Genomic DNA, 27,113 nt, shown 5'->3' with positions numbered 1-27,113 from the left:
TAAGTTGGTTTCTGACACCCACCCCCCCCACCCCTTGTATATCTGTTTGTTGTTAGCCTTCCCTTGGGAAAGCGTTGTATCAGTTCTTGTATACTCTTTCTACTCTGGTGTGAAAGTCTCTTAAGTTTGTTGGCTTACAGGCTTCATTGATATATTGTCTTAAAGAGGCTTGATTGCTTAGAAGAAAATCTACCAGGGATAAATTAGTTTTATTTCTCATTTCCCTGCTCAAAGTTGTTCATCGTACCAAGCTGGTGGGTTTTTTGTGTTTTGTTTTTTTTTTTCATGTACCTTTCCGTTTTGTCCTCTGCAACTCTCAACCATCACCATGTGGTGCTGAAGTGAGTAAAGCTCTTGTAGTGGGGCCCATGCCTGACAGTTTAACTTTAAAGTGTACAAATAACTTCAGGAAGTTATTCAGGAGCAACTTCAGGAAAAATCCAAGGGAATCTTCTGAATAATGTGTCTGGGACTCTGTTGTGTTACTTACCAAATACAGACTTCTTTCCTCCTGGAGACATGCAGCATGCAAACATTTCATTTTACATCTCTCTGGTTAAATCCTTTGTTTGGATTGCTTATCTTCAGTGATTTTAACTGTGTATTCTTTAAAGACCTAGCTGACATTTAAAAATTTAGTCTAAAGTTGCAGAGACAAATGAAAAACAGCTTTCTTTATATCATTACAGAAATTAATCTCTTACAGATGGCAGAAATTGTTTTAATACTTATAAATGTCCTAGGTATACTGTTACGTGACCAAAGCTGCAAAATGTCAGATTAGATATTAGCTCCTGTAAATACTGTTTCTGTTCAACAGCAAGTAAGTTTTTGAGGCGAAAATTATGTAAATCTTGCTACATGAGATTCCTTTTTACAGTGCACTGTGCTTTTCGTGTTACTTGCCTGCTTGAGAACATCTTGCAGATGTTCACTGAGTGTAGATGATGTAGGTGTGGGTTTTTTTTGCTTCTTTATTTTTGAAACTGTTAATTTCCTAATACACTGGGAGAAGGCTGAGCATACATTCATTGAACTATTGTAAAACCTTATAGCAGTAAGAAGGCTTTGCTTATGTCTTACGATTTGTTTGCTGGTCTGTGAACTGTTGAGAGAGATGAATATTCCTGCAGGATAACTGGCAAGGTAGGACTGCTGCTGACAGACTGCTGCAGGGAGCTGAGCATGGTAAACATGTATTATAGAAGTCTGTAGTATCTTTTAAAAAAGATAATTTTTGAGACAGCTTTAAAACAGATTTTTATTCTTACAAATTGTGTAAAAGCACAAATTGTAAATCAGAATTCTGCTATGTAGATTTAAGCACTTGTTTAAATACAGTAAAGTTACTTTTAAATGTACTGAATTCCAGTTTTTCTATAAAATACTTAATATTTTGAAATGGAGTGTCTCTGTATTTCATTCTCTCATCTGTCCCCTTAAACGTTGACAGCAGCCTCTTTTCAATAACGTTAGATCTCTTTTGACCTATGCTTGTTGCAGATAGACCTACTCTCTTGAGATTGGTGTTACTAATAGATTCATTGAGTATGCAAGTCTTAGCTTTCTGTGCATATTTCTTCCCTGTCATTTCATTATTTTTTGCAAGTAAAAAAGGATTATGATGATTTTTTACAAATTGAAAAATGTTTATTTCTTTGCTAATGCAAAGAATTTGTGACACAGAGCTCATATAAGGAAGCTTTAGGTGTTGCTCAGAGTAGTCTAGTAACCATCTTCAATAAAGCACTACTTCATTTGCTGTCAGCTTTTCATATAGGCAGTGCAGTGAACTAAAGGTAGGTTTTCCTATTCTATCATTATTACTCATGCTTGCCAAGAGGAGAAGTGTTGATGGAAAACTGCTCAAGATCCCTGTGGGGAACTCTTTCATATCTTAAGATACGAAACTTCAGGGACGTTTAACTAGTCATATATTATGCAGCAGATCCCCGCTTGCTTTATAAAACTATACGGTAAGGTGTGGGGTAAGTGCTGTTCATCTTTGGGTTTCATTCCACGTTCTCCCACAGTAGTTCACTCTTGTGGGGTACGTTTCACACAGACTGCATGTGAAGTTTGTGTTCTCTCTTTCCCTTTTATGGGTTGCCTTCACAGAATCTTACTGTATCTGTGTACGTACTCTTGGCCTGTGTGAAGTACTTGTGGCTGGAAATTGGGAGTGTGAAATTGCCTACTTACAAACCAGCGGATTGGCTTGGGTAGTAAAAGGCGATTCTAAGCACGTTCACTTCCTTCCTGCTGTCCTTCCACTGTGGTCCTTTCTTCTTGTGCTTGAAAGTTATTTCTATGAGTTGTTTCTCAAACAGACGTATATTTTCCTTTTGTCCCTGAGGACCAGCACTTTAGAGTTAAACACTGTTGATAATGTTAAGACTTGGCTGTTTGGACCTCTAATCTGTATTCTTTATCATGCTCAGGGTTTGCAAGTAACTGAAGTCCATAGCAGTCTGTGTGTAGAAACAGAAGTGAAACAAGTGAAAAGAAAGGGTTTAAAGACATGGATTCAGATAGAAGAAAACAGTGCTGGTGTGCATGTCTTTTTGTTAGGTTTAGAAAGGCGTTGCTGATTAACAAGGAGATTGTGGAATACTAGGATAAACATGATACCAAAGTTGGGGATTTTTTTTCTTAGGAAGACCTTGCATTATTTTTATAGTATATTTGCTTTACATTAAGATACAAAACTGAGATGAATCCTAACTAAAATTGGAAGCTGTTTAGGGGCTTCTTCAGATTGCTTGTCACTTTTGGGAAGAAAGGAGCCCACGTTTTATGTGAAATGCCTACCTGATGCTACAAGAGTTACTGTGTTGGTTTCCGCTTTTGGACACCATACCCTCTAAGCAGGAGTGATCTGTGGGTTGGCCCTTTTTTGGGTTCTGATCTTCTGTTTTTGGTGAGGTGCCATGAAAGTGAGGTGGAAGTACTGTTGGAAATGTTCTTTCCCTTTTAGCAAAGGCACTATTTTACATAACCGTATATATAGTGAAATTTCTCTGGATTGTTTCTTCCACTAGTCAAAGTTTGTTGTTTGACCCTTTTGTGCTTGCTTTTGTGCATCTGTTTTCCTGTCTTTTCTGTTTTGGGGAACTTACTGTCATATTTTTGGCTTTGACATGCCACATACTTGGGTTTCCTAGAAAATGATAATCCTGTCTGCTCTGGAATACTGTGTTCAAGTTTACACGAGGAAACACAAGTATATCTACATTTAATCCTTATTGCTTTATCTGCTTATTTTGTGTGTAAGCTGTAAATGGTAACAAGTAGTGCTTTTTGATAGTGACTTGCAAAACACACAGAAATGCAAGAGACCGTGGGTTTTGTGGCAAGGTAGTAGGTGGAAGGGTAAATCTCTAAAGCAGAAAACCTCCAAAACAAAAACCTGATTTGAAGCTGAACACCATCCAGTTCTCATACAGACTCCTAACACCAAGTAGTATTTATATGAAGCTTCATTAAATGTGGTGGTAAGTTGCTCCCATAATGTCATAAACATGCTGCTTAAGTGGATGTTGTGTACTGTGGAAGATGTCTTTCAAACAGCAGCTTCTTTTTGTTTTGTTTCAGATTAAGGGAAGTTTCAGAGAAGCTGAACAAATATAACTTAAACAGGTAAGGCATATCACATGCTGCTGTAAATCCTTCAGGAAAGTATGATTTTTCTAACAGCAACAAGAAGCAAATCATTGTATTGTAGATACAGCCTTAGAAAGCCCCCATAATACTAATACTAAAGTTCAGAAATGCTTCAGATAACACAGTTCTTACATTAGGAAGAAAATGTTAAGTTTTCAGTTATGGTAAATTATGTTATTAAATACCCTCATTATGAAGTGACTCCTTAATTTGAAGTATAACCCCTGTTGTTTATTGCTGATCAAACTAAATGAAAACTCTTACCACCTTTAAGTTTTTGTTCTGCATTTTCTGTGCTTAATGACCAAAAATACCTCATAGTTGCTTCAACTAATGCACATGTTTAGTCATTTTTTAATGGTTTTATATCAGTAACTCTCACTGCACATTGTTCCTTCCATATACCACTTTTTTGTTTCAGCGTTTAGAAGTTTAAAAATGTTATACATGCTTCCTTTTTGTTTTCAGCCACCCCCCTTTGAATGTATTGGAACAGGCCACTATTAAACAGTGTGTGGTGGGACCAAATCATGCTGCATTTCTTCTTGAGGTAAAGTACTTAAATCTGCTCAGATAACAAACTTGAAGCAATACAGCTAAAATTATTTCTTCTAACATCGAATTGTTCAAAATTCTTCAGTAACTGAAGGCTTGTTTTTGTTGGTATTTTTTTCTGTAACTTGTCTTACATTTCAGTTTTGGACACTTGGTTTTCTTGTTTCAAATATAGGATGGTAGAGTCTGCAGGATTGGTTTTTCAGTTCAACCAGACAGATTGGAATTGGGTAAACCTGATAATAATGATGGGTAAGAAACACTTTTCTTCATATTAAATCATTTTTTGGAACTGGATAAGCAGCTTGTCTGCTTTTTGGGTTTTTGTTTGTGTTGTTTGTTTTTAAACTAGATTGCCTTTGGAATGGGTACTTTGAGTAGATACATAATGGTTATGGTGATGCAGCCTAACAGCCTAGCTTGACAAACTCGTGTAGGAACTAATAGTAGATGAGATTCTAAAAGAAGTGAGACAGGATCTCTTCAACTTCAAGAAACAAACCCCTCCAAAAATAGTCCTTATGAAAGAAACTGTGTTAAATTGTTAAGCCTCATGTAGAATCCACTCTGAAAGTGATCCCATCCCAAGAGTCTCACTTTCTAGACCTGTTGTCTTCAGCCCAGGTAAGTCCCCCTTAATAGGACTATTTAATGGTTCATATTTCTTAATATCGAAGTAGCATACTCAGGCTCAGGTTTATGGGTAGAACACCTGCTGTTTACAATATGTGCATATACGCTAACTGAAAACTTAGCGCAGCGGCTAACTCAGATCACTAATTAGCTTAATATGTATTTGCAACTGTGCTATTATGGATTGCCGATGTACGTAAAATCTCTTAGGCATGCTTTCCACTTTCTTTTTCCAGTGTACCTCTTAATATACAGTTAGATTAGTTTGGAATATTCCCCAAGGGTGTTGCTTAAGCTGGTATGTTACCAGACTAAGTCCCTGAGAATTTAGACCTGGGATTCCAGGTTTTGTTCTTAACCCATTTGGGATTGTTTTGTGACTGATTTACCATCTTTTACTTTCAGTTCAAAGTTGAGCAGTGGCTCAGGGGCAGGAAGGACATCCAGGCCAGGCAGGACTAGTGACTCCCCATGGTTTCTGTCTGGTTCTGAAACTCTGGGCAGACTGGCAGGCAACACCCTTGGGTAAGTTTTGATAGGATTGAGGCTGCAATCTGTTTTTTCCATATTTGAGTATATGTGTATACACATATATAAATTGTATGCAGTATGTATAAGGGAACGTATAATTACAGCAGTTGTGTAGGTAGGGTATAATAAAAAAAAAACCTTTCTTGACTTGGTTAAAATAACAGATATGCAAGTGACCCTTCAGTACCTAGGATACGGAGTGTTCTTCATATATGTTTGAAGAATAACTTGGTTTTGGCTGTGTTGTGTTTTTTTTTAATGTGTTTTAGTTCCTTGGTTTTGCAAAGCAGTTTTTTTGGAGGGACACTATCAATTTAGACCTTGATAGGCTAGCAGCATAAAGCAAAATAAGTGCATTTATGCAGGAATAATTTTCATTATCTATGTTTGCAGACCTTTCCATGCTCAGTTTTATTGTGCCTTCCTCTCCCTTGCCCCAAGTAATGAGTGGTGTTTTGTTAGTTGGGGGTCTTATTTTCCCTTCCTGTGACTATGCATTTGGAAAAGGTTGTCGCTCAGAACCTTTAAAATTGTACTATAAACTTACTATATGGCTTACATTTTTTTATCATTACCTTTAAAATTGATGGTGTCCCTTTATATAGCAATGTAAATTAATCTTCATTACATAATTGCAGCGAACTCTCTGTTATATGCTTTTGTAAGACGTTTGAACTTCCTAAGGTTACTAACCATAGTAAGGAGAACTGCGTTTACAAACTCTGGTTTCTGCATGTGAATGATTTGTTAAGAGAGAGGAACTACAGCTTTTCCATAACAGTGAATTTGTTATGTTACCAAATAAGCTAATTTCATCTGGGACTTAGTTGCATGAAAGATAACCCACGCCCCAAACTTTTTGTGCATCTAAAATCCATGTGTTAAATCTTAAAGGCAAACTGGTATTGTCATGTTTAAAAACTTACTGTGGAAGGTGTAAGACTTTTTTTTTTTCTTGTTATTTTTACCTGAGCATAACCAGTTAAAATTGTCTGAAGCTGTGTGCTTATGAGACCAACCCCAAAGAGTTCTTAATTTCTTTCCTTGCACGTTTCAAAACTAGGTAGTTGAAAGTCACCAAACTAGCAGAGTAGCAGTAGACACTATAACTGCTCTATTAAATGAAGGGAATACTTGACTTAATACACTGAGTCTAAAAACATTGAAACTGTGGAGCCGTTAGGTTAGATCACTGGATTTGGAAAATTGCTAGCATGCTAGTGAGCGGTGGAGAGATGTGGAAGGCTAGTAGGTGAGCAGAAATCAGCAGAAAGATTTCCATTCTATATTAACGTTTATTCTAGATTTAGACAGCTTTAATAGGAATAGCTGTTTCCTTGTGACTTTTTTTCCCTCTATAATGTGACCAAGTTAGGACACACTTGGAATATTTGAATTATTATACAAATATAAATGGTTTTAACTGTTAGATGTCTTAAGTCTGCCACTGATAGTTTGTAACTTAAAGTAGAAAATCCATCTGTAATAAGTATTAAAATCTAATACATAACCTTTTCTTTAAGCCCACATCTTCCCTGCTGAGAGTTGAATTGAGAATTGTTGTGTAGGAGGAATTTGACTTCCCCTCAGCCTGCTGCTTCTTCCCTTCAGCCCCTACTCACCTTTGGAAACAGATGAATTGACTGGTTTTATTTAAAATGTCACATTCTTCTTTGGTTTGGTTTTGGGCTTTTTCCCATTTTCAGTAGTACCTTTTTTCCCAGAGCTCTTTTTCGAATTCATGAGAGAAGACTTTTCCTAAAGCCCTCATTGAATTGCTTTTTGTTTTGTCATTGCCTGTGTGATCGCTGTCTGAAAATGTAGATGTCTCTGACAGGGCCTTGCCTTAGGCAGATACTTAAGTTATTCTGTGATTGCATGGTCTTCTCAGGAGGAAAAAGAAAAAGAACAAAAAAAGAGAAGGATGTTAGTAATCAATTTAAGCTGTAAAATCCAAGACAAGTATTCTTAATTAGCTTTTACAGCTACATGTGGTATACTTTTAACGTGAACTTATTAGATGCTGTTTCAGAGGCTACCTTTTTTTCTTGTCTTACTTCAAATGTTTTTTCTTGTAAGGAGATTGAGGATTAGGGTGGTTGAGAGCAGGAATGTTCTGCTGATACTGATTATTAAATAGCAATAATACCATATCCAGTATCCTTTAAGGTAGATTTGTACAACAAAGTTTAGTTAACCTTGAAGCACTAACTAAAGTCTTTTAACCTTTCCTGACAAACGGAGTATCTATATCTAGTATTATGTCTAGAACAGATTCAGTTGACACAGTTCTATGGCGTTAAGATCAGTGGAAGGTTGTAATGATGGTGAGTTGTCTATTTCTACAAATCACTGCCTTTTTACTCCCTTGTTTTGATACCGACTCATAGAAATGAAAAAATTGTTCAGTGAGTTTAGGCAAGTTTTTGCAACGTATACAGTTTTTGTTGATTTCTTCAATAGGAATAGGTCCAGAGTAACTATCTCTTGAAAACCATTCATGAGGATCAAAGAACTATCTAGTGCAAGATTTGTTTTGCAGTCGATTACTTAATTTTTCCAGTGTAATCTTAAGCAATTTCTTAATATAAATCAAGACTAAAAAATTTTAGAAGACCTGAGTATAGTGACCTTCTGTCAAACTGAGTCCAGTGATCATGAAGCTGCTGCATATGTGCTTTTGCAGTAGGAATTTAGCAGCTGACTCTTAGATGTTACGCTGCTGATACTGTAGCTTTTAGAAACTCTGGGAACTGGTCTACACATATATTTATGTATATATACATCCATACAACTATTTGAGTAGGAAAGAGTGCAACTTCCAGTTGGAGTCCTGTTTTATATTACTTCTGTGTAATTCAGAACTTTATCAATTGCCTGGTGCTCTTGTTCTTACTAGTTTTGAGAGATGCTTTCATAATGTTTGTCTATGAAGTCAATTTGCAGTATTTTTCAGAGACTGTCTACAAGTTATTAATAATAAAACTAAAGATTTACTTATTGAAGCAGTCCCCAAAGTATGCTGCTATATAAAAAAAAATTATAATCTAAATCTTGTAGAAGTCGCTGGAGTTCAGGGGTCGGTGGAAGTGGAGGAGGATCTTCTGGTAGATCATCTGCTGGAGCTCGAGATTCTCGAAGGCAGACCAGAGTTATACGCACAGGACGTGATAGAGGATCTGGACTGCTGGGGAGTCAACCACAACCAGTGATTCCAGCATCAGTCATTCCAGAGGAACTCATTTCACAGGTATGTAAGCTTGAAACTGCTCGATGCCAAAAACCTGGAGAGCTTCTCATAGTGTGCAAACAGGAGTGTGTTGTAGCAGTAGTGAATTTTCTCCAAGGAATGATGTCTTATAATTGAAAAGTTTGACTTTCTCTAGCTGAACTGCTTTCATTCCTAAATGCATAGTGTGAATGATAGACTTTTTTTTGATTCTAGAATTTTTGTTTCCCAAACTTCCACTCAGCTAAGGTATGTGTTTAATCTAGGTAAGGAATGTCATACATTGTTCATTTGCAGGTGGAAGATGTAGTGAGAAAACCAGATATTTGAGAATCCTGTCAAGCGTGTAGCTAATGAAGTTAAGTTTCTTGAAGGAGTATAAGGAAGGGGAGCAGGTTGACTTTTTTTTGTTTGATAAAAGGAGCAATGCATTTTAGATTTAAATGAAAGACATTAAACCTTTACTGTCTTTAGAACACTAGTGATTTTCTTCATGGACACCTCTACTAAGTTTTTGTAAACATAACTGATGAATGTTGGATATAAATCGCTCTGCTTTTGCCTCTTGATGCACTAAAGCCTGAATAAGCTTGTGGACTTTGCATTGTGTGATTAAGTGGAGTTTGTTAAAAAGATGTCTTCCTCAATGTTTGAAGAAAACAATACGTTCAAAATACATGACTAGTTAATGCATTTTAATTCTTAGTTCAAAACAAGTTGCTGGTCTGTATTTGGAATACAGATGTTAGTTGCTATGCTAAAAATAATCTACGTGCCTGCTTTGAATGGCCGATAGCATGACTGGCACAAGGTAGGAGTTAGTGGGCAAGGTATCTACAGACCCACCAGTGACAGACTGGCTTCTAGTTCCTTTCTCCTTTTGAATTCAAAACCCAGTAAAAGCTGGGAGGTTCTGCTTTCACAGAGGCAATACAGTGGAGGTGTTGATTACTCTGAAGTTAGCCCTGCTTTCAGGAGGTGGTTTGGTTAGATGACCTCCAGTGGTCGCTTTCAACTGTGGATGATGGGGTTTTCTTAACTTCATTGTTCACCTCCAGGTTTTTTTGATGGTGTCTACTGGCATCCTCGATACCTGACATGAAATAGAAAAACAGACTAATACCCCATGGTCCAGGCAGCACCATTCTATAATCTAATGTATGGTTTGTTGGTTAAGTCCTAACTTTGCTTCCCTTGCTGTGATCTTTTGCCTTTTTTAAGAAAAGAGAAAAGCATACTTTGTCTACCTTTAAAACAGAAGGTATCTAAACCATTTTTGGGGTAACTCTAAAGCAGTCTGCCTGGAAAAACAAAGTCCAAGGGTTAGTGGAATAGACCAGGATGCTTCTGTTTTTTATAAATTCATTGCATCTGTTTAATACTGGGAAGGTTTTTCTGCATTTGCACTTTGATAATCAAAATCTAAATGTTGCAGAAAGTGCTGAAGATAAGCCTTCAGAAAAGGAATGATAAGAAAAACAGAGGAAGTAAGGTGGTTACATATGGAAGGGCAGTGGAAAGAAACCAGTGCCAAAATGACAGGGATTGAGGTGTAGTTTTGGAACAATAGTTGATTGCAAAACTGTTGATTGACATAGTAAGTTTAAACACTTCTATAGAAACATATAGAACATTCTCAAAAACAGATTTTGTTTATCCTTTAACTACAGCATTAAGTATTTCAAGAAGCAGATTCTAACATTCCATTAGGAAGTTCAGCACCAAAGTTTGGAATTCAGTGGCCTAACTTGAACTGAGAGAAGGTTGACCATCCAGTATGAGGTGTTGTGAAAAATCTATGTGAGCCTTTGTCTCTATATACTGTGATTGACTTTTGGTTTTTATTAGACTTCTTTTAGAATTAAGCATTCTTTTCTTATTAATGGTGGTTGGTGAGCTGAGAATGACCAGTAACCAATTATACTCTCCTCTTACAGGCACAAGTTGTTTTACAAGGGAAGTCCAGAAGTATTATTATTCGGGAACTCCAGAGAACAAATCTTGATGTAAACCTTGCTGTAAATAATTTGTTGAGTCGTGATGATGAAGATGGAGATGATGGGGATGATACAGCAAGTGAATCATATCTTCCTGGAGGTTTGTATCCTGCAACTTTTGATAAGAAATTGCCAGTGTATTCTTACTTCTCTGCATTTAAGCACTGACAGCGTGCTCCGTGCTGTGCAAGGTATGCAGTGAAGACAGTTCTTGCTTACAGGACCAAGGTCTAAAGATGCACAAAACAAAAGATGCACTGGGATGTCTTGAGGTATTAGATTAGGCAGTGAAGAATAACTGTTGACCCTGTTTGTGGGTGGCATGAAAGGTGTTGTGTTTTGTTTTGGTTTTTTTTTTTTTAAGGATCCCAGGCTTTGTAACATCAGCATTACTTACGTCTGTATTTTGCTGCTCAACAAGATGCTGAGACTGCTGTGTGGCTTGCTCATAAAAGCTAATTCTAAAACCTTCTAGTGACTTGCATGTTTTTTACTACTAACATATATTCTTCAGATACAGCAGTTTTTAGAGCAAAAATTATACAGCTTTTTTTTAATCAAAATGCCTCGAGTGAGGGCAAACCAGTTTACAGTTGTTACAGTTAGGCTGAGAATTTATTCTTCAGCTCAGGCCCCCCTCATAAATGCCGTAGTATTCTGGATATACTGGTAAAATGATGAAATTGAAGCCCAGCTGTTTTTGAAATATTGTCTGTCCCGTACAACTGCTTTTTATAAAAGACTTCAAGTCTTCTTTTGTATTGGCTAAATAATTTAGCTAATCTTTTCTTACTGAGCAAACATATTTGGAAACATAGCAGCCAAATCTCATGTTTGTGTTAGGTGCCCTGCATGAAATGATCACATCTAAACTCTGACCACATATTAGCTTTTCTTTCTCTGTGTCAAAATGACGTTTTGATATGTTTCTAATAAATGAGAGGTTTTTTCTGCTCATCTGGTTCACCAGGAAGGTTCATGGGCTTCCTCCATCTTTATCTTGTCAATCATGTGATTAGACAAAGGGTTTTTTTTGTTCTGCAGCAAGTGCTTTGTATTTTATTTTGCCTCTTCTAGTTTTAGTTGCATCTGTCAAGCTTCTTTATTTTGCTGTAGAATCAAGAATCCTCTGGTGAAAGGGAGTGAAAGATCTTTAAGTCTTTTTTTTTTTAGTCATCAGCTTAATAGCATTAGGCAGATGCATTGGAAGAAGTAAATTCTCCTAACTCTTTCCAAGTATTCAAAGCATTCCTGAATGCATTCCTCCAGAACTGGCCTTCAGAAGATAAATCAATGTTAGTAATCATTTCCAGTAGAAGTTCCTTTTAACCATACTAACCAGCTTTCTACAGCATTAACTATTCTCTTAGTACCTCTTGAGATCAGTTAATAGGGACCATCTGACAAACTGTGACTGATGACTTTTATTTGAAGGTGCCTGCGCTACAGTCTGTGAGGCTTTTGTGTTTAAGATCGGTTAAGATGGAGACAAGAGTTTCACTGTCCTCACTAGCTGTCCAGGAAACAATTTTGTCCTTCGCTTAATTTTTAAAGCTTCTCCCGTTTAAACTAATCTTTCCTATAAGGGATTGCAACCTCCCAATATTAGTATTTTCTTTGCTTTTTTTTCTTTTACCCTGCAGAGAAACTGGGCTAAATCTTCCCCAGTTCTTGTGGGAAAAGACGGGGAAATGAGAACTGAAACGAAACTTGATATGTCTTAACTCCAGTCTTCAAAGGTGTAATTCGTGATTTGTAGAACATGCTATGCCTTCTCTGTCTTAAGTTATTTCAGTTTTATGGACAAAACCAAGTTTGCACAAAAATTACTTTATTTGATATCTTAATGTGATCAAAACAGTAGGAAAAGTCTAGCTGAACACTAGTCAGTGCTGTCATGACTCTACTGTTGGTACATTAAGTAATACAAATTACCAGTCCTTGCGTGTGTCATATAACTATGCAAGCTAGTTTTCAGGAAAACCTGATGGCCAGAGAAACTTGCCTATAGCTCTCTGGAAAAATACTAGCATTCTGTCCTTCAGAATTATGTAGAACCTTTTTTTCCAGTCTTCTGCTCTAGAAATTTTGCCCTCTTCTTTCTTTCACTTGTCATCTCACCTCTGGGTGCTCTTTTGGAGCTATAACATCAGAAGTCATAAAAGAAAACTGTAGATAACTGATAACCGCTATATGCATTCATTTCTTAGGTTTTTATGAAATATTCTGAAAGATAAAGAACTACTACCTTTTTTTTTAATTAGGTCAAATTATGCTTTAAAGCTTTTTGATTTTGTTCCTTCCAAGCACAAAAAAAGCGCAAATGACAGGACTGCTTTTGCCTCAGGATTTTAGAGGCTCTTGCATTTTGGTTGAAAGCATATGTTAATTTTTGCTTTCTCCCTTCTGCATGTCTGGTGCTTTGTGACCCTTAAGTTCAGGGGTTACTCCTCTCAGCCTTCCAAGACAGAGAAGCTTTTTTTAAAACACTAAGAGTAATTTACACTTGATTTGTAGAAATAAAAATAAGTAATAAAAAATCTAAGATACTTTTCAGCCACTGTGAAATTAATAAAATCTTGTTTAATACATCATAATTTCATTAATATATCAGTGGTGATAAATTCCAGTTAGTATTGTAAGGGTTATGAACCTGAACTTTCTAAGGTAACAAAAAACATGGCTCAGTTCTTCCCTAATTCTTCAAAATGTCTGAAGTGAAGAGCAGAACTTTACTTTTCTGTACAGATTGCCTTCAGTAAGTGTCTCTTAGATACTTATTTTGGACCCTTATGTACTTTGATTTTTGACTTCTCTAATCTAGTCCTGTGTCTTTTGTTTTATGATAGTTAGCAGAGAGGAATGTGGGTTCATTTGATAGATAACAAGTACATAAGGAAAATAATCAAGCCAAAAACTACATAGAACAAGATCATTTAGCATAGAAAAGACCTGAAAGTCTCTAGATTAATTTTCCAGCTCCTACATATCAAGTTGTATTAGAAATTTCTTCGGGGCTTTGTGGTCTATTGAACTTCTGTATAGAGATTCTGTAGAAGTTAAAATATTTTGTTGTTTGTATAGTTCAGATGTGTGCATGTTCACTCAGTAACTTCTGCATGATGTAGTGGGTTCTCGCTAGTGGGGCTTGTGAAACGTAGGTTTGGCAACATCTAGACTGCTTTGGATTTTGGAATTGAGAAAAGCTTGTTTACAAATCCGTTTGGTTTTTTTAAAGGAGAGAAGTGAGATGGACTGGTGTTGCAGCAGTACTTCCTGTATTGGCTTGCAGTGAGGGGAGATGGGAACTGCAGTATAGTGTAGGATCAGTTCAGTGGCTTGCCTTTGGGGAAAACAATTAGGTGTATGTTTTTTCTGTGGTTTTGTTGGTGTGGTTTGGTTTTCTTTGTTGCTGGTGGTTTTGTTTATTTGATTTTTTTTTTTTTAAGATGAACTTCAGGTTGGGTAATGTTTTGAATAAATATAACTTATCAAGAAATGAGTTCATAGAATCATTAAGGTTGGAAAAGACCTCTAGGATCATCGAGTCCAACTGTCAACCCAACACTACCATGTCTCTTAAACCATGCCCTGAAGTGCCATGTCTACACGTCTTTTAAATACCTCTAGGGATGGCGACTCCACCACCTCTCTGGGCAGCCTCTTCCAATGCCTGACCACTATTTCAGTGAAGAAATTTTTCCTAATATCCAATCTAAACCTCCCCTGATGCAGCTTGAAGCCGTTTCGTCTCGTTCTATCACTAGTGACCTGGGAGAAGAGACCAACACCCACTTCACTACAACCTCCTTTCAGGTAGTTGTAGAGAGTGATAAGGTCTCTCCTCAGCCTCCTCTTCTCCAGACTAAACAACCCCGGATCCCTCAACCTCTCCTCATAAGACGTGTTCATCAGACCCTTCACTAGCTTCATTCTGGACACGTTCCAGCACCTCTGGAGTTCTCTTTGAGTCTGGTTTCCTAGGACACTAAAATACATATTTCTCTCCTTTCACTGTCACAGTTTTGCCAATTTAATCGAAACTTGAAAGATGAGGAGATACTGGAGACTTTGAATTCTTGAATATTTCATAAAAATATGCAGCTGAGAAGAGGGGAGAGAACTTATGATTGCCCCCTTAAGGGAAAAGGTTTAATGTGAGCTCAGCTTGAGATCAGAATTGGTCTAGGCAACGCCTTTAGTTAATGACTCCAGTGATAATGCTATGCATGGAGTTATTGAAAATAAAAATTTTCTCAGTACTTGAATTGCTGCTTATGAGCATTCTGAAACTTTGTTGTTGTTGTTGGGTTTTTTTAATGGGTTTTTGAGGGTCTTTTTTTGTTTTGTTTTTCTGGATATCCTTTCCCTTCCAATTTTCAGTGGTATTTACTAGTGAATCATAGGTACTTTCTTACATAAATAGATTGATCAGGATTATCACATCTAAATGTGAAGGGTGAAGTCTGATTCTGGTCTAACATGGCACAAGATTTGAGTGATGTCATCCCATGGGATTTTTCTGAAGAGCAGAAATATAAAGTCACAGAGAATGGTGGTTTCCCGGCCACCCCCCCCCCCCCCCCGGATTCTTAAACTAGATGTAGCCTTGCAGTATCTGTGTAAGAAGGGGAATCTCTTGCAGAAATACTAGCAGAAAATTAAAGTCTGATTTGAAGCTGAAATAAGAGGATAAGAAAAGGCTTCATTTTCTCACTTGTCTTAATGAACATTTAGCCAAAAACCACATAGTTTTGGTTCTTATGTCTGATGGCTTGAATTTTTACTTTTCATTTTGGAAATGCAGCTAAACTCAAGATGCCTAACATGGTGGAAAGGGAATGTGTGGGTGGGTGTGTCACAAGTTAGCGTGTATTTTCTGTCAAGATTTCTGGCCTAGCTTACCTTAACAAAACCATATTTTCCATTTTGAACAAGGCTGGAGAATTCTTTTCTGTATTGGCCAATCCTATTCCTAAAGAGATCAAAGTTTTTTGTAATTTTTGGCTGGATAGTGACCAAAAAAATAAGAATGAATTGCTAGACTGTAGAGAGGTTGGAGTTTACCTAGGAAGAGATGGTTGTGATGGGCGTGAGAAGAGGGGAGAGGAGCAGTGTGTGAATACTGGGAGATACAGCAGAGTCTCAGTTGTGTTTCCAGCTCTTAAAGTCTGGAACTCACAAGCTGACACTCTGACGGTGAGATGTACTGCTGCTTTATTGTTGTGGAAAGCCAGTGGGAAATAGATAAAGTAGCCTGCAGGATAAGGCTGCTCTGAGGGATCTGAAGACAGAGCCTGTTTGCCAGATCTGATTTTTTTTTTTTTTTTTTTTGACTACAATTTCCAAGCAGTTTGTCAAGGATGACTTCCTAAAACATACTGCATGGACCATTGAGTCCCAAACAGTGTGCTTTTAGAAGCACAGACTACACTCGAATGGATTACTTATTTAATGCAGAAAGCATTTGTGCTTTGAAATCTCCAGAACTCATTAGTTCAGCGCTGTTTTTCTGGGGACAGCTGGTTGTAGTTGGTATGTGTTACATTTCCAGCTGAAGAGAGTTTAGAAATTAAAGGGTGCATATTCAGATGTGCAGGGATGTGGAAGTGTCTAATGCTTTCAATATCAGTAAGTGGAACAGTTAAGTGAATTAATATTGGCTGTAAGTATGGACTTCTGACCCCTTTTCAGTTTTGGGATACCCTCTCCTTTGTGTTCCTCCCCTGCCCCATCCCCCTTCATTCCAGACACTGAGAAGACGACCCATGATAATCAGTTCCTACTGTTAAGAATGCTTTTATTTAACTTCAAACCTTGATTTCTAGCCACTGTTTTGTTCTGTGCTTACAGTGAGGTTGAGGCTGATAACTGGATGTGTTGACATTATGTGCTCCTTCTGTGTTCCCTGAAGTGGAGCACAGTTCTGTGTGTAGCCTCATGCTAGCTTCAGGAGTGGTTTAAGCAGATGAGGTTGTCCTGCTGCCAGAAGGAGCTCTTTTGCCATTCCCTTGCATGGTGGTGAGGTTTGTGTGCCTGCATGGGTTAGCTGAAACCTAATTAGGGGAGCCTAATTTTTTTAGTCAGATTTGCTTGAAAGTTTGGGAAGGAGCAGAACTGTCTCTTTTGGCAGCAGTAGGGTCTGATCAGTTTTGCTGCATGTGGTGAGACATCACCTTTGGGGCTCTGACTACCCGGTTAACTCAATCTGAAGATTGCTTCCCACCTTACTTTTATACCCTTTGACGTATTGTTTCAAACTGGGTGAATGTGCTAGTTGTAGATGTAGAAATCCCACCCTACCCCAAGGAGGCACCTGCCACATGGATGAAAGAGGGAAGGAGGACTGTCCTTTCTGTAGCAGCACGATGGTAGTCAGGTTTAGTTGTCTTGTTGATCCATATTGCTGGACTTCAATAAATTACATGAATTTTCAGTAGCCTCTTTTGTGTGTGGATAGTAGCTATAGTTTAGTAGATGGAGAAAATTGTTTTATACTTTAATGATGACCAATACTTCAGAGAAACTCAAGTTTTCTAACATAGAAGCTAGGGCAGTCACAGTATTTAAATTCATCTTTTTGGTTTTGGTTGTGGGTTTTTTTTTTGCTTGTTTGTTGTGTTTTTTTAACTGCATGGTATTAAAAAATGGTGCTTTTCCCAAATAACTGTTGTTATACTTAATGTTGTTCTTAATTTAAAGATTTGTACTGAGAGCTGCGAGCTACTAGCCTGTGAATTAAACAAGTACGTCATTCTCTGAATGACGTTCCGTGGAGGAACGTACAGCCTTTGACCTGACTTTGTGAAGGCCAGCTTTCACTATCAGTTCTGTCCTCCTTTAATTCTAGGTCGTCTTTGGAGTTCTGCATTACGTGCATGAGTGTGTGTGCACATGTATATGTATGTATCTGTCTTAGCCTAGCGCTTTGTTCTTTCAAGTGACAGGCTAAAGTTTGACTTTGTGTTACAGAAAAATGTGTTTTGGGCAAGTCTTGTTTGGGAAATGTGGTTAGATAAGCGACAGAGCAGTTTGTGTAGGGAAACTGGTTTTGTTCACTAGTCCGCCAAGCTTGATTGTAAATGTGGTTGCATAGAGGCACATGAGTTTACACTGGTGAATCTGAAGAGCAGAAATTTAATTAATAGATAGGATTTTTTTGTTTTGATATTTGTTTAGTTGATGGTCTCTCTAGCTGATGTTTTAAGTAGCTGATTATTCACTTAAGACCCTTGTCTCCTCTTATAGAGGATCTTATGTCTCTTCTGGATGCTGACATACATTCTGCTCACCCAAGTGTCATTATTGATGCTGATGCTATGTTTTCAGAAGATATTAGTTACTTTGGTTATCCATCCTTTCGGCGCTCATCACTTTCCAGGCTAGGCTCATCCAGAGGTAATTTTGCACCTTTTTTCTTTGTAATAAGTAGTTTGCTGTGGAAAAAGCTAGTGATAGTACACACTGGGTGGTTTAGATTCTGACTTAATGCGAAAGTAGACTGTGATATGTTGTCCAATACAGAGTAGACAAATAGACTGTTACTCATTATCAGAATTATTAATGAATTCTGCATATTAGCAGGTAAGTTCTGCAAGATTCTTGATAGCCATGTATTAAATTTAATTGTTGATCACTGGTGTTGCAAGGTGTTATAAAATTTTTGCACATTAAGTTTATTTTAAACTGTAGTATAAGAACGTACTAATACATGGATTGTGTTACAAATACTTAATTTGGCTCAAAAATGAGTAACAACTGATGACATGCAGCATTCTTAATTTTTTTTTTTTCTTATTTTGGGTTGCTCTTTGTCCACTGTTCTTCACATTTCCTTAATTGTTCCGTGACAGAAGTTACGTTTATGGAATGAGGAACTTTAGATACTAAGGAGGGAGAAGAAATCTAAATTTTACTTTTGGAAACATTTTTATAGTCAGATAAAGAGAACTATTGGCAGCTGATGATAAAACTCCTTGAGTAGTCTTAAGGCATTTCACTTTTTTTTTAAAGCATATTACACTTAAAAGATTTATAACAGACCATGCAGCAATTTCCTATCTTTTTGAAGCTGTTGCGCAAATGCCTAGAGTATTTCCAAACTGTTAATCCAACCTCTGCTGTGATTGTTTAGTGGAGTTTTGTTGCCTTTCATGAACATGTTTTAGTGTATTAATTGCTGAACATGTGAGTTCCTGTTACAAAATTATTAGTTAGGGGGCAGTGTGATGTTTGCTAGAAAACAGTTGCAGAACTTTATGAAATATATCTGTAAGACAAGCTGTTGTGTTTGGCTTATGTAAAAACTTTCCCAATTCTCTAATAGAGCAAAAGAGCCAAGACTTGGCGTAATTTGTTTAATCTATGATATAATAATGTGGTCATCTCATACATGTAATTCCATTTGACTTTTGTGAGCATAAGTGAAGTACTTAATAGGTTAAATGCATTATGTGCATGTACGAATATTCAGCATCTGACATAACTCCTTCTAAATTACTCCTTTTTTTTCCTTTTCTAAGGTTATTCTATATAAGACGTTACCACGAATTTTATAATCCTTATTTTCCATGCATAGTTGACTCTTGGAAAGTTAGTTTGATTACCTGATTTAAAAAATTTATCTGCATGAGCGAACTGCAGAGTACTGGCTTTAGACAGTTTGTAGGCCAATTGGAGGGGAAGCATTTTGGTAAGGAACATTTTCCTACAAGGATCCTTTTTAAAACTTGTCTGACTCTTGAAAAGTTTTAATTTGATCTAATCAAAACAGATACCCTTTAATTTATTAAATCCAGTCCTACAGAATATTGCTTTAAACAAAAGGGGTTGGATTATCAAACATGTATACAAGAGCTTTTTTTTTTAATGCTTGCTTTCTTTAACCTTGTCAAATTACTGGGTTTTTTTTGGGTGAAAGTTGTTATGAAACTCTCTAATAAATACTCTTTTTTGGTTTGCATAAAGATATCTGACAGACTATAAAGACTTAGGGGTTTGTTTTGGTTTTGGTTGTTGCTACTACGCTGATAAAACAATGCTACAAAACTCTGCATATTGTACTATAAAAATTTAAATTCCAATGTTAAATGTATTTGGCCTCTTATGACGTAAGTGAAAATACTTCAGCATTTTTTTAATAGTGCACAAAACTGTAAGATTTTATTTCTAGCTTATTTTTATGTTTTGTAATTCTAAAGTACATATGCTTAAAAGGATTAATATATTGAATGTTGCATGTCAGGACTTTATTTTTGATCTGTGTGAGTAGATTTAACTGCTGTTAGTTGCATCCTGAAGGGTCTTTACTAGAGAGTGGCTTACTTTTATCCCACTGGTGTGACCCAATTGCATACCAGTTCTCCTTCTTCCCTTAGAGAGAGACTCTGAGCTGTTGCGTGAACGTGAGTCCGTTTTACGTTTGCGTGAACGAAGGTGGCTTGATGGAGCCTCATTTGATAATGAAAGAGGCTCTACAAGTAAGGAAGGGGAACCAAACCTGGACAAGAAGAATACACCTGTTCAAAGTCCTGTTTCTTTAGGAGAAGACTTGCAGTGGTGGCCAGATAAGGTATTGAAACTTTTTTCCTATTTTATTTACATGCTTGTGCAATAGATCTGTTTATTCTTTTTCAAATAAATACTGTGTTTCCTTTTTGATAATCACATTTCAGTTTATGTGATATCATGTAATAAAGCATATTCTTTATTATGCACTTCGGAAAATTATAAATAACTAGTAAAATGAAAATTACATTTTTTTTTTAATAGAAAAAAGTAATAGCTGTGCTTCTGTTTTAATTTTCTTTGCCCTGTGTTTTGAATGCAGTGCTGTAGAGCATAAGGTTTGGGTTTTTTCTTTTTTCTTCTTCTTTTACTTAGGTGCTCAGAGTGTTTAATAGGCAATAGGAAACTCATGAAACAATTTAAACTACCCTTCATCAAGAAAACCTTTTTTTTTTCTTAATTGGCATGTTATTCCTAGAGAATTTCAGTTTGAGTAGATCAAGCTTTTAAGCAACAATGATGAAAGTTGATGTTTATTTGCAGTTGTGTTTTGAGTTGACCAATAACTTAAATGAGTACTGGTTGCTCCTTCAGAATCCCTTTGGCTTTGATTAGCTGGTTTTCTTTTTAACCCTAGTTCCATTTTCAAGGAAAGAAGGAATTCCCACATGAGATATAAGAATAATAGGAACACCAGCTATATGTTGCTAACTGGGTATCTGTAGCCATTTTCTGTATGAATTACCTAGGTGCTCAGGGAAACAACTTTAAAAACCAACCCCAACCAACCAACCAACCAACCAAAAAAACTTCCCAGGGATGGAAGTGATAATCTGTGTTTGTCACATAAAATTTTATGGACTTGGGTTGTCTCTCTAGTGTTCCCATTTCTGTCTGTCCACAGTATGAGTGAGGTTGCTATTTTGATATGTCATGCTTTTTCTATGTCTCTGGTTTTTCCTTTCTGACTAAATATAGAGAGTTTGAAGAGGGAGGTGAATTTAGAAGCTTATTTCTGCTTACAGCAGCTCACCCTTAGCTGCTACGATCCTCATTCAAGCATTCAAACTTAGAAATGAAGATACCTAAAAAGAACATTTGTCTAATAGTTGCTCTCCCAACCAGACTTTTTATGTCTAAAGGGCAATTTTATTTTTTTCAGCCCGTAATGTTGAACTTCAGTGTCAATGTCAGTGAAAATTGGCAGCTTTTGTCCCTCCTTGCTTTGTCATAACGGTAGAATGAGAGAGTCATCTAGCTTGGGTACAGATTGATTCCAGGAGTTTTAGCATCAAAGAATGAATGCTGTTCAGATTTGGAATACTAAATTATCCTTTTTCTTATTTCCACTGCTGTGTTTTGGTAACATTATTATGGCCATTATTACTGTTGTGGTTTTTTGTTTTGTTTTGTTCTGGTTTTTTACTGCTTTAGGAATGTTTTTCCTGTTAACCCCATTCTTCTCTCAGGCCCTGAAATTTAGTTATTAAATTAGGGTGGGTTTTTTCCTGGACTGGATTTTTTGTTATTTGCAAACACAGCAGATCCTGCCCTATGACAATTACTGCTATCTTTTATTGGGCATCTTTTATGGAATTAACTTGCTGTGATATCTGATTGCATGCTTGTTTAATATTGAGCGTCTTCCAAGATACCTGTTTGCATACGCATTCATATAAATCCCACCTTCCACTTAAATGAAGGTGTCCAACTGCCTTTCATCTTTATCCAAAATTAGTTAAACTTTTCATCCTATCCTTCAGCTGAGTGTTTCTAAGAAATTGTTCTGCATCTTTCTTGCAGTAGCCCCTCTCTGAATTTTTGTTGGTGGTATTTTCCAGCAGAAATTCTTCAGGGTGAATCCTGAGGGAGATGGTGTAGCTGAGAGGCCAGTTCAGAGGTTTCTTCCATTTTGAAAATTGGAAAGGAGATCTTGAAACGTTAATGGAAAAGACAGTAAGCTAGGGGAGAGATTAAAGTACGTGAGGAATCACTGCGGAATAACCAATCTTGTTTGCAAATATTTTTCCTTCATTTTTCTTTATTTTGAAATTTTGAGAGAGAACTGTAGTAGTCCATGATGAGGATGATTAACTTGTGTTTATGGGAGGTAAAGTACCAACCCGAGATGAATGGATGGAACTTTTGGAAAGCTGATAGTGTTCCCAAATGCATCCATTTCACGCACAGCCTGAGGTTAATGATGCATAGGTACTGAGTTTTTTCCACCAAATAAGTGAAATCAACTGTTCAAGAATTCAAGACAATGAATGAATTCTTCTGATAGTTCAGATCTTGTTGGTCTGTAATACTATTAGTCTACACTGCCATGTATCATCAACACTGTGCCATGTGTATCAGAGCCAGTCTATAGTATGGCAAGTATCGCTGTTTTTTCCTGCTAGACTGTAGCTAGGTGCAGGCTGAGCCTTTAGTTCGTTCGAGTAGGTATATTCTGTTTAGCTATTGAGATACTAAGATTTTGTCAGCAATCTACATCAGCTTCAAGTATGTAATTTCTCTGGTCTGAAGTCAGAATTTATAGTTGAACACAAGACTCAGGTTGCAGAACCAGAGTCGTCGTGTCATTTGTGCATCTTTGTGCCATTAGTCTTTTGAATGGACTCATGGATGTATATGTAGCATTGGCCCTGTAGCATTTGATGACAACTGCTAATATTTTGATGGAAGGGAGAGAAAAATGTTGAATGACAGGTCTGTCTAGTGTTGAGCTTGTGGTATAAAACTGTTTGTTTATAAAAAGTTGTAAAACATATTAGCAAGATTAAAAGTAATAATGATACTGTCTTGGAGCAAAAATTAATTGCTTTCCATACTTAACTTTGAGGCATTAGGCCAGATAACTTCTGAAGGTTCATTTATGCTGATGAAGCAGATAGGTATCTCATTAGACTACAGTAGGTTCTAATGGCAATTCTTTCTCATAATATGCAATATTTATATGATGGCAAGTACTAATCATGACACAGATCAGCATTTGTGCTACTTCTGTGCTGTGTTGGTAGATGCCCTCCCGAGTAAAATAGTTCTCTTATCATTTAACTAATTCTAGACCCTGTTATCAGGGTATAAAAGAGAATTGCTTGTGATTGCTTTTGTCTTTTCCTGCTGCCTTCTTTCTCATCTTTCCCAAAATACTGGTAAACATTTTGAGCTATTGGTAAGAGATGTTCTGAATCCTGTGCTATTCAAGGACACACTCGCACCTTTTGAGATGTGCACTTCTGGGCATGAGAATAGTAAAAAAATAGTGCGAATCCAGATTTATGAAGCTAAAAATGATTCCACTTGTAAACTTCTGTAGCTGAAGGAAAAGTCCCTTCGTTTAGGGGTCAGATAAATCTAGTGGATGGTGGGCTTTTTTTAACGGTCTGACACGAGTTCAGTTCCCCATCAGATGGTTAAATTGCTTAAATGTGGTATATTGTAATCTAAGAGAGCCAGGTAAAGATACTGATCTGGGAGATAACTACTCCAGGGAAGAGTAATCATCATGTGCCTGGATTTCAGTTTTGTAGCTGTAGAAGAGCATTTGATTTTATACTAGTTTAAGCTATTTTTTTTTCTTTTTAAAAGCTGTATTCTCCCTTTAAGCAGAAGGGAGCTTCTAGTTGTTACCAGTAAAGAAGTTCACACAGAACATGGTTGTCCTGTAGCTGCACTTGCTGAGGAGCAGCAAACGGGTGGGCCTTACAGGTGTTTCTCAGTAAACAGAAGTAAATGTTTTGTGAAATCACTCAGATTCACAGGTCTGTAGTTTGAGATTCATTCAATGTAAGAGAGAACAGGAACACGCAAAAAGTGAGACTGTAACTGTTGTAGTTGCTGCAACATTGACGGACAACCAAATCTAAGAGGGGACAAACCAGGCCTGTGAGATCTGGGTGAAGTACAGGATGAAGCAATTGAGCAAAGTGGTACTAAGTAGTAGAAAGATGCCATTTAAGTTTTGGTAAAATCTTAAAAAGGATAAAAGGATGGAGGGTAATAACCCATAATTAGAAGCTTTTCCAGCGTATCAGGTCATACTGATGCATTAGTGTGACACACAGCATGCTGATTTTTTTAAAAAACTTGATCTTATTGGCAGTTACTTACCTTTAGAAGTGAAAGATAAGGATTGTTTAACTGATGAGGCAGTGAATTGATAACTGATTTTTCAGGTAGTTGGAAGATATCTTCATGAGTGTACTTAGGAATGAAATAATGGAACTATGTTGCTTTTTTGTTAATTTGAAAAAGCCAACATTTTAGAGGGAAACTTTTTACATGTCAGAAGTCAAGAGATCTTCTTGTCTTTAATTCTGTGAGCAGTGTTGTGTTCTTAAAATATTGTGAAAGCTCTTAATAAACTGTCCAAGTTAATTGCCACGTATATGTTATTGCTAGACTTCAGGAAAATAATATCTGTTTCTTTCTTCCCTCACTCTGCAGAAGCAATTTTTTGTGTGTGTGTGTTTGAGGGCATGCTGAGCTTGAGACAAGCTGGATATATCTTTATTTTCAAGTTGAACTTGCATAGGAACTCTGAAAAAACTTAACAGTTACAAGTTGATTTTTGGCATTTATGTATTTATATATATTTATAATATTGCTGTCTTAGACTTCGTCTTTCTGTATTTGTAGGATGGAACAAAGTTTATTTCTATCGGAGCTCTGTATTCTGAGCTCGTGGCTGTTAGCAGTAAAGGAGAACTCTATCAGTGGAAGTGGAGTGAATCAGAGCCTTACAGAAATGCACAGGTACTGTATGTCTTTAAATGCTTACCTTCAGTATGATTTATATGCTTTGAATATCTAAAATATTTTTTTTGTTTCCAAAGAATCCTTCGCTACATCATCCACGAGCCATGTTCTTGGGGTTAACCAATGAAAAGATAGTGCTCCTTTCTGCAAATAGTATCAGAGCAACTGTTGCCACTGAAAATAACAAGGTATGAGATGTGTGCTGGTTGCTGATTTTGACAGTGCTGGTTTTCTCAGTTACTTCGAGTATATCACAGAGGAGTTGATTCTTCAGTTTCATCAGGAGTGGAAAGTACTTAATTCGTTTGTTCATTCCACTTCTTTTTCCTCTATACAGATGTAAAAACAAACCAGAAGCCCAAATGGTGTTTTGTAAAAATGCAAAAAAGTTTAAAAAAAAAAAAAAAAAAGAAAAGGAAAAAAATCTGGCAAAGATCTGTTTTACCTGATTATCTGAAATACTTGATTTTTTGTTGTTACAGTAGAAACTGACACTGGTTTAAGAATAGAGAGCTTGTTAATGTTTTGTACATATTTACCAGAAAAAATAAGGGCATTGAAGCTTTCAGTGCTGTAAAGTAAGTTATCTAAATATGCTTTTCTACCCAGGTAAGAGTGAACTTGAAACTGATTTGGTAAAGTGTATGCACTTGTCAAAGTATTTTTATGACACCTCTCTCTTTTTACCTTTTCTGTTTTTGTTGGGGATTGGAAATAGAGGAAAAATAAATCCTTAAAAGCTCTTTTCTGGGGAAGGAAAAGGTGGTAGGGGATAAAATCCTAAAGGGAATAATTGGGTTTTTTGTTTTATTTTTTTTTCCCTTTCAAAACCAGTAAATATTACATTAAAAGTGCAACTTTTCTTTTCCTTTTTTCCCCCTACTACCTCTGTTCCTTTCTTCTCTTCTCCCTTAGGTTGCTACGTGGGTAGATGAAACTTTAAGCTCCGTAGCTTCTAAATTAGAACACACTGCACAGACATACTCGGAGCTTCAGGGAGAACGGATTGTTTCTTTACATTGTTGTGCTCTTTATACTTGTGCTCAACTAGAGAACAACTTGTATTGGTGGTAAGTTAATACTGTGTTTATGTGTAGATCCACTGGATGTATTAATGTATTTGGCTCCGAGAAGCATTGCAAAACTACTGAATTACAGTTGTTCTGAGTTCTGGAACTCTGCACCTGAGCTTGGGTTCCCATTTTAAAGTATATTTATCCTCTTTAATGCCTAAAGCTTTTGAATCCAAGTATAACACCTTTAAGAGAATACAGTTATTCTTTTAGGAGATGCGTATAAGTGCTTTAGCATTCAGATACATCAGTACTACACAGTATTGGAGAATTATTTTCTTTATGCCTTTCAGGCCATTTTTGAATTATAATTGTGGAACAAACCCATGTATGAGGTCCACATTCTTCTGTCAGGCTCTTTTAGAAATTTTGGTCTGTTAGTTTGTGGTCCAAATCTTAAAGAAGGGAGAAATAACATTAGATGCTCCCTCTGGAGCTTGTTAAAGTATAACACTTTTAAACATTACAAAATATGAAATGTTAGTGAAAATATTGTAACCAACAATTTGGTAATTAAAAAGCCCGTGTTTAAAACAAACAAACCATCCCCCCCAAAACCTCAAAAATAACGCTCCCAAAAGAGCTCATGAATTTCTAATTTGAGTGAATTCGTTGAATATTATCAAAGCATTGTCTGTATGCTTTATTTTTGTCAGTGTGTCAGGAGTTGTTGCTTGACATAACATGCCCAGGTAGCTTTTAGGCATGGATGAGTTAAATACTTGATGATGAGTTGGAAATCAGAGCACTGAAAATTGGTTATATGAAACAGCTTTCTCATTGAATTCTAATAACTCTGGAAATTATTTAGGTAGAATTGTAGCTAGGCTTGTAAATTTAAACACAGACATATTTTATTCTAACGTCTAGTCCCAGATCTCAAAATTACAGCTCTCTGGTTCTTCACCCTTTCATTATGACACAGCTGACATACCTCACTTAGAGTAATTAGTATAGAAACTAATAAGCCATAACATTGGAGATACCTGGCAATTAGAACCTGCCATCTTAACTACTTTTATATATATAATATATATATCTTATATATATTTTTTTTATATATATGCATATGCAATATACAAAAAGACTTATTAGTATTAGTAGTCTTTGAAAGCTATCTACCTATTAATGAACATGTCCTTTCTCGAGGGGTTAAAT

At 36.6% G+C, this 27,113-nt stretch overlaps 1 protein-coding gene across 19 annotated transcripts in view; it reads left to right on the top strand.

Moving 5' to 3' along the window:
• Positions 1–27,113, top strand: part of UBR5 (ubiquitin protein ligase E3 component n-recognin 5) — a 91,582-nt gene that overhangs the window by 14,223 nt on the left and 50,246 nt on the right. For 13 of the 19 annotated variants that reach the window (XM_075085544.1, XM_075085538.1, XM_075085529.1 and 10 more), the window contains exons 2-12: positions 3,595–3,639; positions 4,132–4,213; positions 4,394–4,470; positions 5,257–5,376; positions 8,443–8,632; positions 10,549–10,708; positions 17,857–18,006; positions 19,968–20,179; positions 24,763–24,879; positions 24,960–25,070; positions 25,798–25,952. In XM_075085544.1, the coding sequence (XP_074941645.1) occupies positions 3,595–3,639; positions 4,132–4,213; positions 4,394–4,470; positions 5,257–5,376; positions 8,443–8,632; positions 10,549–10,708; positions 17,857–18,006; positions 19,968–20,179; positions 24,763–24,879; positions 24,960–25,070; positions 25,798–25,952 (1,419 nt within the window). The remainder of the gene's footprint in view (positions 1–3,594; positions 3,640–4,131; positions 4,214–4,393; positions 4,471–5,256; positions 5,377–8,442; positions 8,633–10,548; positions 10,709–17,856; positions 18,007–19,967; positions 20,180–24,762; positions 24,880–24,959; positions 25,071–25,797; positions 25,953–27,113) is intronic. The other 6 variants (XM_075085541.1, XM_075085533.1, XM_075085543.1 and 3 more) reach the window with 3 other exon arrangements.

This window comes from Phalacrocorax aristotelis, chromosome 2 (assembly GCF_949628215.1).
Source record: "Phalacrocorax aristotelis chromosome 2, bGulAri2.1, whole genome shotgun sequence".
NCBI classification, from domain to species: Eukaryota; Metazoa; Chordata; class Aves; order Suliformes; family Phalacrocoracidae; genus Phalacrocorax; species Phalacrocorax aristotelis.
The sequence above is the reverse complement of the archived record's forward strand: the minus strand, read 5'-3'. Positions and strand labels throughout refer to the sequence as shown.